The following is a 17294-nucleotide window of genomic DNA, read 5'->3' on the forward strand; positions in this document are numbered from 1 at the left end:
TGCACCGGAGGAGAGCATGAAGCTCCCCAACCCGACCCTCAGAGACTAATGCCAACAGGAAAAGAGCTTTGGAGAAACAATCCTGGACCGAAGGGGCCACGACGAAATGAGGAGAAGAGAGGTAAGCGAGCACTCCATCCAAAGACCAGGACGGCTCAGGCAGCGCACGAGCAGGCCGAAGGTGAAACAAAACACGAGACAGCTTGCGAAACAGCGCAGACGTAACATCGATACCAAAGGCAAGCTGAAGCGGCTCCGCCAGCACCGCAAGATACAAGGAGACAGTGTTCGGCATAAGATGACGATCCTGAAACAACCAAGAGAGAAAGGACAAAACCACCCAAACCGACAGCGAACAAAATTGACAAAGACACAAAAAGAAACAGAAGGACTGCCAGGAAACTTCATACTACCGCAGAGAAGAAGCCTGCAGGTGGGACACCAACAAAGAAGCCACCTGATCACCATAGAGACGATGATAGACTCGAGTCAAAAAACCATACATGTAGACTCGAGAAGAAGATTGAACCAGCCACGTGACGTACCGAACTGATCTGCTGAAAGAGACGGAGCCGCGGGAAAGCCCTCGGGACGGACACCGAGCAAGCAGCGTCTCAAACCAAGGCTGGGCCGGCCACCAAGGGGCCAGAAGGACAACTCTCCCCTGGTAAGTCTCCAAGCGAGTCAGGACCTGGAGCAACAGCTGAACCGGGGGGAAAGAGGTATAGGTAACCCCAGCACACCCAATCCAACCGAAAGGCATTGACCCCGACGCCCTCGCAGTCGGGAAAGGGCAGCACATATATCAGATGATGCCTCGACCATGCCGACGCGAAGAGATCCATGTCCGGAGGCCCAAACATCTGGCAGAGCCAACTGAAGGAGCTGGCGTCGACCGTCCATTCTGTGGACAGGGGAATGAACCGTGACAGGCCGTCCGCCAAGACATTGGACACTGCCCGAACGTGAACCGCAAGGAAAGCCAAACCCCGAAAACTCAGCAGACGAGTCACTCGAAGCGACCAGCCCCAAAGAGCTAAGGACCGCATCGAACCCCCCCGGTTCAGACAATGAACTTCGGGGAGCAGTCCGAATGGAGCCAGATCGTCGATCCTCAAGCGACCCGAACCCTCCGGAGTGACAACCAAACTGCCGCAAACTCCCGCACCGTGCTGTGGGCCAGACGGAGAGACGGACACCACCGCCCCTAGCTGGCTTGATGAGCACTGGTCACAAAGCCCCAGCCAAGAGACGAGGAGTCCGTGAACACATCTAGCGAGGGCTCGGGCAGGCGTCAAGGCAATGAACCCCGATAAACCCGTAGAGGAAGCCGGCGACACAGGAGCCGACGTAAGGCCCCCGGGGGGACGAACCCAGTGATTGCGAGAGAAGTGGAAGGGACGGCCCCGAAGGAACCAGAACAGCTGACGAAGCCACACCTGACTCGGCGGTAAACCAACGTGGCAAAGTTCAGGCTCCCGCACAAACTCTCGAGCAACTGCCGTGTGACCCGGTAGCCCCTCAGGAACAGATGCAGGCAGGAACGCAGGCGGGAATGCAGGAGGGGAACGCAGGCAGGAATGCAGGTGAAGCAGGGCCACCGGAAGAAGAGTCAATGAAGCGGTATGAGCGTCCCACCGAAGACCCAGCCAAGACCGAACCTGGGAGGGAACCAGATGGGACTTCCTCCAGTTCACCAGGAACGCAAACCTGGCGAGCTGGGAAAGAACCAAATCCCTGGCGAGCAGACACGCACACTGGCTGGGATCCCAAACCAGCCAGTCATTGAGGTAGGCCAGAACCTGCACACCTAAAAGACACAGGACTGAGACAAAAGAATTATGGAGCCAGAGGCACGTGATGACACCAGACCCATCAGCCAAGAACTGGTGTTGGGTCGCCGGCGCGAAAGGTCTGGGGCTTCCCCTTCCCCCTCCGGATGGGTTGCATACTCCTCGTGCCTCTTCTGATGCCAGAAAGTTATACATGTATCCATTCAGCCTGGATAGCTCTGGGGAGCCGAAGGGGCTTCCTCCAGAAAGCATGATGATAATTTAATATTAACACAATGTCGGTCCTCTCCACGTGTTTCCAACTGTAAGTGTTCCAGGCTTCCACGGGCTGCTCAATAATGTGAAAAAACCAGCATTGAATGTAATGAAACGCTATTTTCTGGGCAAGTCTCAAAGGCTTCCCAGAGCTAACTGGGCTGATATGAATGTATTAGACCATGGCATCAGTAAATTTGACTGGAGTTCTTGCCTACCGGGGACCATGAGCCAGAACTGGCCCCTCATAGCGGCACGAGGAGCAATGGCCTATAGAAACCTCCAAGTGGTTGGAAGCATAGAGCACCTTCACCCAAAAGGATTCCAATGCCTATGTTTAACATTCTATCATTCTTCGATACATTTAAATTTATATTATTCCTCCATTGCATCATTCACTTTTTTTGACTCCTCACTGCTATCACTATTATTATAAACAGTATACTGTATATGAATTCATTCACTACAAGCTCATTAATTCATTCACTACAAGCTCATTTCAGCCGCCTACATTATAAATGACTGGGAGTTACGAGATGATATAAAATAATGCAAATTAAAGATAATATATTATATGAAGTCATTACCTTCTAAATGCTTTCTTACCTTTCAAGGCCAAGTATTCTTTTTCGTACTTCTTTAACTTTTTAACCTTGATAGACGTAGCAACTTTGAACAACTGTCGAGCAACATCTTCGTTCCGGTATTTTTTTGGTAACGAAACACGGAAATACTTGAGAATCCCTTCAAAGTCTGAAGACAAGAGCTCTTTTTTTGACATCTGTAGAAAAATATAAATATTTAATACATTTAAAAGTACTAAATGACTAGAACTAAACCATTAATGAACAAAATATTTTATTACCTAATTCCCATATTTTTAATTTAATTTACATAGTACAGGTACTGTATACAGTAAAGCCATTCCACAAAACAAATGAAACAAAGTACTGTTTATTAACATATTACTCACTGATGTTATAGATCAATTGTTAAATGTGATATGTAAAATAAACGAGTTAACTGAAGGTAAAAAAACAGCGATGAATGTAATGAAACGCCATTTTCTGGGCAAGACCCTGAGGCTCCCCGGAGCTTACTAGGCTGATTTGCTAATGTCAGACTTTGGCATCAGTCATGTGTATGGAGTTCTGTGGACCTACTGGGGACCATGAGCCAGAACCTGGCTCCCTCAGAGAGGCATGGGGAGCAATGGCCTATAGAAACCCTCGTGTGGTTGGAAGCATTCTATGCCTGCCATCGACTGGGTCAGGCACCCAAAAAAGTAAGCATTCCAAAACAAACCCCTATTCTGGTGAAAATATTGCTACCAAAAGCCGAACATCCCTAAAAGAAGGATAGAACTTCCCTAAAAGAAACGAGCTAGCGAGCATGACATCACACGCCACTACGCCGCTATCTGTGCAGCTCCCTCCTCCCTGGGAGGGGAAAGGGGGAGCCCCAGACCCCCCGCGCCGGCTATCCACCCATCAGTTCTCAGGCAGATGCTAGAGGCTGAGGTCGTGTGCTTGGCTCCAGTTTTTCCAGCACTGTGCTTTGAGTGTGGTGGCTGTCTTCTGGGGGTGCGAGAGCCAGGAGTTATTCTTCAATACTCGGGCTGCATGCGCTTAGGGTTATCGTCCCTAGGTGCCCTGTGAGTACTGCCCTTTGGGCTTGGGGTTCCCTTCCACAAGTTCCTTGGGGTCTGCCTCTGTTAGACTGTATTACTGCTTGGTTTTCGGCTGCCCTTTGGGTGCTGGGGGGTTTCGTCTTCCTGATTTACCTTAGGGTACGAGGCAGTTTGCACTGGTGGGGCGCAGGGTACTGCGCAGATTGTTTTCACCACTAACAGCGGCCAGTTCTGTTCCTAGGGGTATGTTGTCCTCTTGCAGGGTTTGTTTTTCTTTTTGTTTTTACCTTGTAGGGTGGTCTGCCTTGTTTCCCCCTTTTTTGTGCCTGACCTGTGCACGGTTGTTTCTGGTGGTGCCCCCTGCTAGGTCCCCGTGAGTGTACACATCCCTGGGATTCAGCTTTAGACAGTTGTTTGGTAGTTTTGGGCGCCGGTTAGTAGTACCCTGCCTGGGATTACCTGGGCGTGAGTTTCCGTTAAGCGCTCAGGACCCTGGGAATCCCCCTGGGAATCCCCATAGGGGGCGCGTGGGTTTGTTGGATGTGACCCCGGAGTCCCACCTCGCTTTGTGCCAGTTCGAGGGTTGCTCTGTCCTCTGGTCTCAGGGTGACTCTCACTATCTTTGCCTGTGGGGTCGGTGGCACCTTCGAGCCGGAGGCCTTCGAGTATTGTTGCTTGTTTGTGACTCGGTTACCCTGTCTTCTACGGACTATACGGGTACAGGCAGCATGGGCGTTGTATTTTGCTGGTGGCAACGCGCTAGGTAGTTTGCTCCCCGGAAGCCCCGTGACTGCCCCGTTTTGGTTGGTGTGACAGGGCTTGGGGGTGTTGGTTGCTTCAATTTCCTACCGCGCCCCCTTGTTCTTCTCCGGTAGTGGTCTTGAGACTCGGGCGGTCTCGGGGAATTCCCCTTCCGGGGTAGCGATGAGGGCATTCGAGCCTGTTCTTCCAGCCGTGTTATATGATTCTGCCAGTGGGCTCCCTTCCTTAGTACTTGTCTGGCTGCCCTGGATTTTCTTGTGATGCTGGGGCTCTGGGGGAACGGCTCGGCCCTGTGATCTGCCTTGTGGGTTCCCGGGGCTGGTGAGGGACTGAAGTTGGACCCCGCCCGGGTTTTTCTACCCTCTGGGTGGGGCTTGCAGTTATGAGGAGTGGGGTTTTTCTTCCCCCCCCCCCTCTCCATACGTGTTTTTGGGAGTTCGGCCCCTCCCTGGGATTGGTTCCTTGTCCCTTGAATCCATCAGGTCCATCCTGTACTCACCTAACTGTGCTTGCGGGGGTTTGAGCTTTGGCTCTTTGGTCCCGCCTCTCAACTGTCAATCAAGTGGTGTACAGATTCCTGAGCCTACTGGGCTCTATTATATCTACATTTGAAACTGTGTATGGAGTCAGCCTCCACCACATCACTTCCTAATGCATTCCATTTATTAACTACTCTGACACTGAAAAAATTCTTTCTAACTTCTCTGTGGCTCATCTGGGTACTAAGTTTCCACCTGTGTCCCCTTGTTCGTGTTCTGCCCGTGCTGAAGAGTTTGTCTTTGTCCACCCTGTCAATTCCCCTGAGAATTTTGTAGGTGGTTATCATGTCTCCCCTTACTTTTCTGTTTTCCAGGGATGTGAGCTTCAGCTCCTTTAGCCTTTCCTCATAGCTCATTCCTCTCAGTTCCGGGACGAGCCTGGTGGCATACCGTTGAATCTTCTCTAGCTTTGTCTTGTGTTTAACTAGGTATGGAGTTAAATACCAGGAGGGAAATACTAAAATACTGTCTATAAAATAGAAATAAATACTGTCGGTCGGTGGGTATGTTTCTCCAACCTTCTTCTTGGGACGTGCCTTTACCGTCATGTTCCCCTCTTCTCGGGGAAACTGCACGACTTTTGGTCTCGGGTGCGACTTTGCTTTCTGTGCCTTTGTGCTTCACGATTGCTTCTTTCTGTTCTAGGTGGATCGGGAAGGTTTTCTTTCTTCCCGTATTATTGGAACGTCTGTCGTCTTCCGGTCCTTTATGGTGCTTATTGGTCCTTCTCCATGCTTCTCGGTTTTCGGTCCTGTTTCGTTCTTTCGTGTTTCTCTTCTCTCAGTGCGCTGTCCTGCGCTGCAAGGGGTTGCCAGATTGGGCTCCTTGTAGCTCAAATGGGAGGCTGTGCTATGTTTCTTTTTGCTCCTTACTACTATTTTCGACTACGGTTGGTGGCTGCCCTGTGTCCTCTCATCCGGGATTCGGTCGTTAATAACACTATTTTGTCTGTTTTTTCTAGTCACATTCGTGGTTTCTTTCTTCGGCTTGCGACTTTTGGCAACCCACATCTGGCATCCCTGCTGTGCATGCGCCGTGGTGGTTTGTTTTGATGTGGGCAGTGTGCACGTGTGCTGGGGATCTGCGTTCTTTTCTCTCAGGCGCTTTGCCTCTTGCTCCTCTCAATTCTCCAGTCCATGCCCCGTAGGTCCTGAGGGATTGCTGTTATGGGGAGGGCGCTGGGTTTTCCCTGCGTACGGGTGTAGGGTTCCCTCCTTCGCCTCTACCCTACTCTTCTCCTGCATGTGCTCCTGGCGGTGCTCCTGGAATCTTCTCGGCTATGTTGTGTCGTGACACGTTCGTGCCTACATTCTGCAGGAGAGTTTATGCGGTCTGGCATCTCTTTCGGCCAGGCGCTGGTTTGTGGTTTTTTGGATACGAATATAAGAACATCAGAACACAGGTGACTGCAGCAGGCCTATTGGGCCATACGAAGCAGCTCCTATTTATACCCATCCAGTCCCAATCTTATGCATGTCCAACCCATGCTTGAGTCCAGCTAGGGGCCCCCACCTCCACCAGGTTACGAGGTACGATGGTGGGGGTATATGTTATGGAGTTTGTGTTCCTGTCTGGATGTTCTGAGGTGACATTTTGCTGCAGTTTTCATACTGTGGATGTGTGTTGGGGTTTGGTTGTGGCGTTTTGCTTGGGCCTTCCATGCTTCTTCCTGGGGCCTTCCTTGTTCGACTGGGTTAATGATTGCCAGGGGGGTCACTGCCCCGTTTTTCATGGTCTTATCTGGGTCACTCATTCCTTGCCTGTCTTGCAGTGCCTGACTTCGCCCTTCCATATTTCCATATATGTTGGATTCTCTGTACAGTACTTACCTAGTTGTACTTCCCTAGTTGTGTTTACTGGAGTTGAGCTTTGGCTTTTTGGTCCCGCTTGTCACCTGTCATTCGCTCATGTGCAGGTTCCTGTGCCTGCTGGGCTCTATCTTATCTGCGCTTGAAGCTGTGTGTGGGTGCCTTCCTCCACCACATTGCTTCCTCATGTGTTCCGCTTGTCTACTACTCTGACACTGTTATACTTCTTTCCCGTGTCTCTCTGCCTCGTTTGGACTGTCATTCCATCGGTGTCCCCTGGTGCATGTGCCCCTGGGGTCCCTGTAGTCGGTCTTTCTCTATCTTGTCAATTCCTTTGAGATTCTTAAATGTGGCGATCATATCCTCGTAGCTTGTACTTCTTGGTTCAGGTACTGGCCTGGTGGCATACCTTTATACCTTTTTCCTTTTCATCTTGTGTTGGGACTTGTCACACAAGTCTGTGTTGGCATGGCTTGTTGGGACATGACCAGCGGCTCTGTGTGTTGTTGGTCATGTCCCTTTCATTCCCGTTTGCTACTTGCCTCCTTCATTCCTCATCTTCCTTCTACTCTCTTGTCCCTGGCCGTTGGTGCTGGGGCTTTTCTTCTGGTCTTTTTCTTGTGTTTTTTTGTTTTCTCATTTTGTCCTACACATGGTTGTGTGTTTTGTTTGTGCCTTTTGGCTCTCCTGTTGCCAGGTTTGGGTTCCTGATTTTCTATCTTGCCCTGCCTTTTGACATTTTCATGGTCTCTCGATGTCCCTTCTCTTGAGTCTCGCATCGGCACTGTCATCTCCGATCTCCTGGCGGGCTCGGTGGCATTGGGATGTTTCACTGTACAGCGGACGTTCCATCTCCTCCTTTGCTGGCTTGGGTTTCCGGCTCTGCTGGCTCCGTGGTCGCACCCGAGATTTTCCCGCGGCTCCGCCTCTTCCTGGGCTCGGTTAGCCCGTGACAGGGATGGTTCAGTTCTGTCTTGGGTCTCACACTTTCTGTTCGTGCTGGCTTTTATACATCTGCTCAGTTTTCGGGTGTTGGCCCACCTCGATGACTGGTTGGTGTGGGCTACCAACCAGTCTGCTTGTCTGCTCGCCGGAGAGATGGTTCTTTCCCGGTTCGCCGGGTTCGGGTTCCTGGTGCACTGGAGGAAGTCCCATCTGGTTCTGTTCCTGGTTGGGCCTGGTTGGGCCTAGCTGGGCCTTGTATGGGACTCTTTGTCCGCTTCCATGTCTCTCCCTCCAGAGGTGTTGCTGTGGTCCGGCCTTCAGCTGTTTCTGAGGGGGAAGGGAGTCCCGGGTCACTCGGCAGTTGCTCGAGCAGTTGTGTGGGAGTCTGTACTTTGCTGTGCTAATTACCCGCCGGCTCGGGTTTGGCTTCGGCGTCTGTTCTGATTCCTTTGGGGACACCCCTTCTGCCTCTCTCGCAATCGTTGGGTTTGGCCTCCGTGGACCTTACATCGTCTGCTGCATTGCTAGCTTCCCCTTCGGGTTTTTCGAGGTTCAGTGCCTTGGTGCTTATCCGAGCCCTTGCTCGATGTGTTCATGGATGCATAGTCTCTCAGCTAGGGCTTTGTGACCGGTGCTCACCGGGCCAGCGAGGGATGGTGGGGTCTGTCCTTCTGTCGAACTCACAGCATGATGCGGCGGTTTGGCTGTCACTTTGGAGGGTTTGGGTCATTCGGGGCTCCACGATCCAGCTCCATTCAGACTGCTCTCCGGTGGTTCATTGCCTGAACGATAGGGGTTCTCTTCGGTCCTTGGCTCTTTGGGGCTGGTCACTTCGAGTGGCTCAGCTGCGGGTTTGGCTCTCTGTGGGGGTTCATATCCGAGGAGTGTGAACCGCCTGTCCCGGTTCATTCCCCCGTCCACGGAATGGACAGTCGATGCCGATTCCTTCAGTTGTCTCTGACGGACATACGGGGTCCTGGAGGTGGACCTCTTTCCGTCTGCGTGGTCAAGGCTTCTCCTAATGTATGCGGCATCCTTCCCTGATTGCAGAGCCTTCGCAGTGGATGCCTTTTGGCAGGACTGGTCGAGGTGGGCTTCCCTTTTCCCGGTCCAGCTGTTGCTTCGGGTTCTGGCTCAGTTGGAGTCTTACCACAGGAGAGTTGCCTTAGTGACCCCTTAGTGGCTGGCCCAGCCTTGGTTTCAGTTCCTGCTTGTTTGGTGTCCAAACCCGGGGTGTTTTTCACGACTCCGCCTCTTCCAGCAGGTCAGACCGGTCTGGTACATGGTTGGTTCAGTCTTCTCCTCCACTCTTCGCGCCTGGTCTTTTTGAAGCGGGTTTATCAACATTTGTATGGTGATCAGGTGGCTTCGCTGATTGTGTCCCACCTGACAGCTTCGTCTTGGCGACAGTATAAAGTTTCCTGGCATTCTTTCCGCCATTTTCTCTCTCTTCGTATATTGTTTTCAATTTCTTATCGGGTTGTCTTGTCCTTTCTTTCTTTCTTGGCTTTTTCAGAACGTGTTTCTTTCCCTGCTTTCGTCATGGACTGGCTCTGTTCTTGATCACTTTCCACCTTGGAGTAAATGTAGTGTGTTTATAAAGGCAATAACAAATATAGCTGAGAGCTGAGGAAAAATAACCAGAACGGACACACATTTTTGCACCGAGGGGAGACCGCAGCGGTCACGAGCATGAGCACAATAACAGTAGGCCTACTGCGTGGGTGTTGATACCATGATGTCACATGCGCCATCATAGAAAATGGGAAGACATTGGCACACTTTTTAAAAAAGTCCCATAATTGGAAAAAATGGATTTTTAACAAATATTTTAATTTGGGATGCAGCATGTGTCCTCGCCCAGAAAAACATTCATATACAGACGCATTATGAGTTATCGGCCAGGCAAAGTGTTAAGGAGGCAGCTGACACCAATCAGCAGAAACCATAACCCTCACAAAAGGAAGCACACCGAGCATCCCATCATCATCAAGAGCCAATCAGAATGAAGTACTAAGAGGCTCAATAAACAAATGACAGAAGCCAAGTTTAAATGGTTATGAAGGCCATCATCAACCTGAGCAGCCAACAGAAGGGATATGCAGCACAAAAACACCTCCTGCCAGTCAAGAGTGTGAGCATGGCAAAATCCATGCCAAGCTCCAAGGGTAAACAACAGTCAGTCCGCCAGCAAGGATGACTCCGGATCATAACACATCCAATAAGGGGAGGAAGAACCGGACATAAAAAAAAAGAGCCCAGATCCATAACCAAGGCGGAAACCGGGTCGTGCATGGGGAAGCATGAAGTGTATCCTGAGCCTCTGCCAGGGAAACCCAGGAGGACGGAAACCTCTGGAAGGATGAGTCCAAAGCTCCCAAAGGCACATGGAAATGAACCCTGGGGGGAGCTGCATCCAACTCAAACTCATACGGGGAAGGGGGAAAAGAAAACCCTAAACTTGAGGCCCTAAACACCAAGTGGGGCAGATCTGGAGCATCCAACCGGGCACACAACCTAGCACAATGCAACACAGAAAACCAGCGTTGAATGTAATGAAACGCCATTTTCTGGGTGAGTCCCGGAGGCTCCCTGGAGCTATCCCAGGCTGATATGCTAATGTCAGACTTTGGCATCAGTCATGTGTATGGAGTTCTTAGGCCTACCGGGGACCACGGCCAGAACCGGGCCCCCTCAGAGAGGCAAGGGGAGCAATGGCCTATAGAAGCCCCCGTGTTAGTGGAAGCATTCTATGTCTGCCATCGACCGGAACAGGCACCCAGAAAGGTAAGCGCCCCAAAACAAACCCCTATTCTGGTTAAAATTGCTACCTAAAACCGAACTAGTGGATAGAACTCCCCAACCGAAAACAAGCAAACTAGTGTGACGTCACACACTGCCGCGCCGCTGTATGCGCAGCTCCCCCCTACCCGGGAGGGGGAAGGGGGAGCCCCAGACCCCCCGCGCCGGCTACCCACACCTCAGTTCTTGAGGCTGGATGTCAAAAACGCGAAAAACCGCCGACCGGAGGGAGGGAGGGATGCCGGGGAGCCTCCGGGACTCACCCAGAAAATGGCGTTTCATTACATTCAACGCTGGTTTTCTGGGGGGAGCCCCGTCGGCTCCCCGGAGCTAACTACCCACAGACAGAAAAAGAGGGACTTACCCGGGAGGCAGTCGTCGCTCACCCCTCAACTCGAAGCCGAGACAACTGGCTGCAACCGCCGATCACAAAACATGATGCACCCCCGGCCAGACCAACCAAGCATCAACCACCCATGGACCCCTCCGGAACGCAGCAGTCTCATTCTTCGCCAGAAAAGAAGGAGACGGCTGCAAACGAACAAAACTATCACCACGACCAAAAGATCAGAAACCCCTGCGCCGGAGGAGAGCATGAAGCTCCCCTACCCGACCCCCAGAGGCCAAAGCCAACAAGAAAAGTGCCTTGGAAAAACAATCCTGGACCGAAGGGGCCACAACGAAACGAGGAGATGAAAGGAAAGCGAGCACTCTGTCCAAAGACCAGGACGGCTCAGGCGACGCATGAGCAGGCCGGAGGTGAAACAATGCACGAGACAGCTTGCGAAACGGCGCAGACGTAACATCGATACCGAAAGCAAGCTGAAGCGGCTCCGCCAGCGCCGCACGATACGAAGCGACAGTGTTAGGCATAAGATGACGGTCCTGAAACAACCACGAGAGGAAGGACAAGACCACCCGAACAGACAAGGAGCTAACACGACGAAGACGCAAAAAGAAACGGAAGGACCGCCAGGAAAACTGCATACTGCCGCCGAGAAGAAGCCCTCAGGTGGGACACCAACAAGGAGGCCACCTGATCACCATAGAGATGATGATAGACTCGAGTAAAAAAAAACCATACGCGAAGACTCGAGGAGAAGATCGAACCAGCTACGTGACGTACCGGCCCGATCTGCTGAAAGAGGCGGAGCCGCGGGAAAAACCCTCGGGTTCGGACACCGAGCAACCAGCGCCTGAAACCAAGGCTGGGCCGGCCACCAAGGGGCCAGAAGGACAACTCTCCCCCGGTAAGTCTCTAAGCGAGTCAGGACCTGGAGCAACAGCCGAACCGGGGGAAAGAGATACAGGAACCCCCACCTCGTCCAGTCGAGCCGAAAGGCATCGACCCCGACGGCCTCGCAATCGGGGAAGGGCGCCACATAAACGGGAAGACGCCGCGACCACGCCGACGCGAAGAGGTCCACCTCGGGGCGCCCGAACGTCTGGCAAAGCCAAAGGAAGGACTCGTCGTCGACCGTCCACTCCGTGGAGAGAGGAACGAAGCGAGACAGGGCGTCGGCCAAGACGTTGGACACGCCCCGTACGTGAACCGCCAGGAGAGCCAAACCCCGAGAACTCAGCAGACGAGTCACCCGAAGCGACCAACCCCAAAGAGACAAGGACCGCATCGAACCCCCGCGGTTCAGGCAATGAACCACTGGAGAGCAGTCCGAATGGAGCCGAATCGTCGATCCGCGGGCCACCCGAATCCTCCCCAGAGCAAACCACACTGCCGCGAACTCCCGCACCGTACCGTGAGCTCGACGGAAGGACGGATCCCAACGCCCCTGGCCGGCCTGGTGAGCACTGGTCACAAAACCCCAGCCGAGACGACGCATCCGTGTACACATCGAGCGAGGGCTCGGGTAGGCGCCAAGGCACTGAACCCCGAAAAATCCGAAGAGGAAACCGGTGACGCAGCAACCGACGCAAATCCCCCGGGGGTCGAACTCTGCGATCGCGAGAGAGGCGGAAGGGGGAACCCCGAAGGAACCAGAACAGCCGTCGAAGCCAAACCCGACCCGGCGGGTAGACCACCATCGCGAAGTTCAGGCTCCCGCACAGCCCCTCGAGCAACCGCCGGGTGACCCGAGGGCCCTCCAGAAACAGACGAAGGCGGGACCGCAGCCGCAGGAGAGACTCCGGAGGGAGAGACAAGGAGGTGGTTCGAGAGTCCCACACGAGACCCAGCCATGTCCGAACCTGAGAGGGAACCAGATGGGACTTCCTCCAGTTCACCAAGAACCCGAACCCGGCGAGCTGGGAAAGAACCAAATCCCTGGCTAGCAAGCAAGCTGACTGGCTGGGAGCCCAAACCAGCCAGTCGTCGAGGTAGGCCAACACTCGAACACCTAGGAGACGCAAACGAGCCACCACAACCCGTGTAAGGCGTGTGAACACGCGAGGTGCCAGGTTCAACCCGAACGGGAGACAACGAAAGCGGTAACTCAGACGCCCCACTACAAAACCGAGACAGTCCCTGAACCGCGGATGAATCGGGACATGCCAATAAGCGTCCCGGAGGTCCAGGGACACCATCCAAGCTCCCGGCTCCAAGAGGAGCCGAACCTGAGACAGCGTAGTCATCCGAAAGGAGGGGCAATGAACCCAGGGGTTCAGACGGGACAAGTCCAGAATGAACCGCAGGTCCGCGCAGTCCCGTTTCGGAACCGGAAACAGACGGGAAACCCATCTGAGGGACGACGTCGTTTCGACGACGCCCAAGCGTACCCACTCCAAGACGACTCGACAGAGCGCAGGGGAAGAAGCCTGCCCTGCCAGCCCCGACCCCCCAAAGAGGGGAGGGGCCACCCAACGCCACCGCAGGCCGCGAGACACGACCCGAAAGGCCCACGAATCGTGGGACCAGGCGCGGGCGAACAGCGCAAGCCGCCCCCCCCCCCATCGCCCCGTCAAAGGGGCAAACCGCGAAAGGGCCGGCGACCCCTACGAGACCCAGAACCCCGCACAGCGCGAACACCGCGCCGACCAGACGAGGGAGGATCCGCAGGAGGAGCCAACCCCAAACCTGACACCAGAGGCCTACCACGACGAGAGGAACCCCGAGCCCTGGCACGACCTTTCCGGGAAGACCCACCCCGGGACCCCCGGAAAACCAACAAGTCCGACATCGGACGACAAGCCGCCGACGCAGCCTGAATAAACTGCGCCACGGCCGACTCCCCAAACAGGAGAGGACAAAAAGGTGAAGAACGCCTAAGAGCCAGAGCCCAAGCAGATCCCATGGAGGAACCCAGCACCGCCTGCCGACACGCGAGACGGGAAGCATAGAACAGGGAAACCGCATTCCGCAAAATCGGCGTGAACAGCTTCAACAAGGCAGCCGACGAACGCGCAGCCGAGGACAAGGTGCCGGACCCCGGGACGGACCCAAGCGTCCCCACATCCTCCACGAGCCAATCCGAAGACAGCTCCAGGAGGGAAAAGAACCGCAAGGCCGAACACAAAAGGCCCCGAGCGCGCAAGTCCTCCGCCACGAGCGCCGCCGAAAGGGAGGGAACCTGCACATGGAGCTGAATAACGCCCACATCGCGGGGAAGGGCAGGGGCAAACAAGCACTCATTCAGGTACTCAAGTTCACCCCCCAGGAAAACCTGAAGCACCGTGGAAGCTTCCTGCCACTCCAGCGTGCGGGAACGACAGAAGGAATGCCAGGAATCCAGACCAAACAAGGGGCAGTCTGCTAGCCAGGACGACTCCGGAACCTCGTAACGAAGCCAGAAAGGGAACGAAGTCCCAAACCTGAACGTGGACGGATCCATTTCCGAGGCATAATCCGGGTCACGCAGGAGGTAAGCTGCAAAGGCCGCTCGCACCACACCAGGTTGGATGCGATAAGCCGAAAACCTCCGGAAGGACGGAACCGACGTACCCAGGGGAACACGGAACCGTACCCAGGGAGGGGCCTACACCAAATCCAACTCGTACGCAGAGGGGGGGAAAGAAAACCCCACTCCTTGTAACAATAAGCCCCGCTCAGTGGGAAGAAAAACCCCGGCAGGGTCCAGTGGGGCCCAAGGCCCCCAAGGCAGCCCCTCCCCAGCCTCGAGGTCCGTCACCACAGGACCCGAGGCCGAGTCCTCTCCCCAAGCCCCGACCCCACAAGACAAGGACGGAGCAGCCGGAAAAGCTGGAGGAAGAGGGGCCCACTGGTCAGACCCTGAAGCTTCGGCCGGGAGACAAGACTCGAATGCCTCTGCCGCCCCCCCGGAAGGGGCAACCCCCGAAGCTGCCCGAGTCTCGAGATCAAGTAACCCCTGCTCCGACCCCGAAACCCTCAGACGCTTCGGGGTCGGAAGCAGGGGCGGGGGACCAGAACGAACAGAAGGGGAAGGACGAGGAGGTGCGGACTGAACCAGGATCGAAGCGACCCCCACCCCCAAGTCCGGGTCTCGAAAAGCAAAGCGGGGCAGCCCCGGGGCATCCGGGGAAGCAACCAACCGAGCGCGTTGCAACAGACGAAACCTAGACTGCAACGCACGTGCCGCCTGTACCCGAATAGAATCAGAGGATTGGGTAAAGTGAGTCACAAGCAAGCAGCAACACTCACAGGACTCAGGGTCGAAAGTATCACCGACCCAACAGGCAGCGTGGCAGAGGCAAAAACAATGAGGGTCACCCTGAGACAAGGGGACCGAGCAACCCTCAAACTCGCACACAGCAAGTGGGGACTCCGGGGTCACATCCATCGGACCCACGCGCCCCCTAGGGGATTCCCAGGGTCCCGAGCGTTTACTTTAAGAGGACTCGCGCTCAGGTAGTCCCAGGCAGGGTGCTGCAAACCGGCGCCCAAAACTACCAAGCAAACTTCTAAAGCTGAACCCCAGGGACGTGTACACTCACGGGGACCTAGCAGGGGGCGCCACCGATGAGAACAGTGGAAGGGCAAAAACAAACTGAATAAAATGACAGAACCCCCCACCAGGCAAAAACAAAAAGAAAAACAAAACCCCGCAAGAGGACAGCGAACCCCAAGGAACAGAGCCGGCCGCGATGTCGGGAAATACAAGCTGAGCAGCACCCTGCGCCCCTACCAGTGCAAACTGCCTCTTACCTGCCGGTAACAAGGGAGAACAGAACACCCAAGAGCCCAACAGGCGGCCGAAAAACCGAAAGGTAAAACGGACCAGCAGAGGCAGACCCCGAGGAGCCTGTGGAAGGTGGCCCCAAGCCCCAAGGGCAGTACTTACAGGGCACCTAGGGAAGGCAGCCCTAGGCGCATGCAGCCCGAGTACTGAAGATAACTCCTGGCTCTCGCACCCACAAAACTAACACCACACGCAAAGCACAGTGCAGTAGCGACACCGGAGCCAGAGCACACGACCATCGCCTATAGCATCAGCCTCAAGAACTGAGGTGTGGGTAGCCGGCGCGGGGGGTCTGGGGCTCCCCCTTCCCCCTCCCGGGGAGGGGGGAGCTGCGCAGACAGCGGCGCGGCAGTGTGTGACGTCACACTAGTTTGCTTGTTTTCGGTTGGGGAGTTCTATCCACTAGTTCGGTTTTAGGTAGCAATTTTAACCAGAATAGGGGTTTGTTTTGGGGCGCTTACCTTTCTGGGTGCCTGTTCCGGTCGATGGCAGACATAGAATGCTTCCACTAACACGGGGGCTTCTATAGGCCATTGCTCCCCTTGCCTCTCTGAGGGGGCCCGGTTCTGGCCGTGGTCCCCGGTAGGCCTAAGAACTCCATACACATGACTGATGCCAAAGTCTGACATTAGCATATCAGCCTGGGATAGCTCCGGGGAGCCGACGGGGCTCCCCCCAGAAAAATGCTTATGCAACACAACTTCTGCCTGAGACCTCAGAATATTCATCGGGGAATGGGGGATGTGCAGTACACGATGGGAACAAGTCCCACATGTCTCATGGTCATAGATATATGGAATGTCACCCTGAGGCACAGGTGACAAGCAACCCTCAAATGCAAACATGGCGAGCATGGGCTAGGAAGAAGTACCCATGTACAACCGAGTCCGCAGGGGTTTCCTAGGGCTTGCATGGTATGTGCCCCTGCAGGAAGCCCAGGCACTGGGGCCAGGTATGCCAGTAAAACTGTGTCAGTGCAGGCAACTAAAACACTAGAAGCCTCTAGGAAAGCCCAGGGGGGGGGGGGGGTAGCAAGGAAGTTCCACTGCAAGCACACTATGCATGTCTAATAAGGCAAAATACAGAACTCCATAGCAGAAAGCAAGTGAACTAACTGCTAGCGAACTAGAAGTGAACACCCAAAAATCCCCTAGATCCAACAGCGACAACAAGCAGCTTGGAAGAAACATCGGCACACTGTCGCTAGCTGAAGAGTAGGCAATGCCACAAGCAAAACACACTCCCTAACCCAGGGCAAGACAGAAAGTCCTAGACCTCTGGCTTATCCCAAGGGCAAGGACCACCTCAAGCAAGAAAGCAGGAGTGTTTTCCAAATGCCCAAGGGAAGGGAACCCTGACCATGTAAGGAGGTAGTACTTACAGAGCGCACAGGGTGACCCTGTGTTCATGCAGCTCCAGTACACTAAACTCCTGGCTCACGCACACCTCCATATATAAACACTATCACAAGGGCAAAAACACCAAAAAAAAAATGAGGACACGGAGTGAGAGCAAAAGCAACCCATTCTGCACACTACATCAGTCAAGAACTGGGCTGGTGGCACTGGGCCGGCTCGCTCTTCCCTCTAACGAGATGGGAGGTGGAGTTAACTAGCTGATTGGTTGGTTGGATGAAGATTTGGTTGGTT

At 54.2% G+C, this 17294-nt stretch overlaps 1 protein-coding gene across 1 annotated transcript in view; it reads right to left on the minus strand.

Moving 5' to 3' along the window:
- LOC123748888 (rab GTPase-activating protein 1) overlaps positions 1-17294 on the minus strand; it is a 172783-nt gene that overhangs the window by 23920 nt on the left and 131569 nt on the right. The window contains 1 exon segment of the mRNA XM_045731242.2: positions 2655-2829. Coding sequence (XP_045587198.2) covers positions 2655-2829 — 175 coding nt within the window.

Source organism: Procambarus clarkii, chromosome 1, assembly GCF_040958095.1.
Source record: "Procambarus clarkii isolate CNS0578487 chromosome 1, FALCON_Pclarkii_2.0, whole genome shotgun sequence".
In the NCBI taxonomy this organism is placed as follows: domain Eukaryota; kingdom Metazoa; phylum Arthropoda; class Malacostraca; order Decapoda; family Cambaridae; genus Procambarus; species Procambarus clarkii.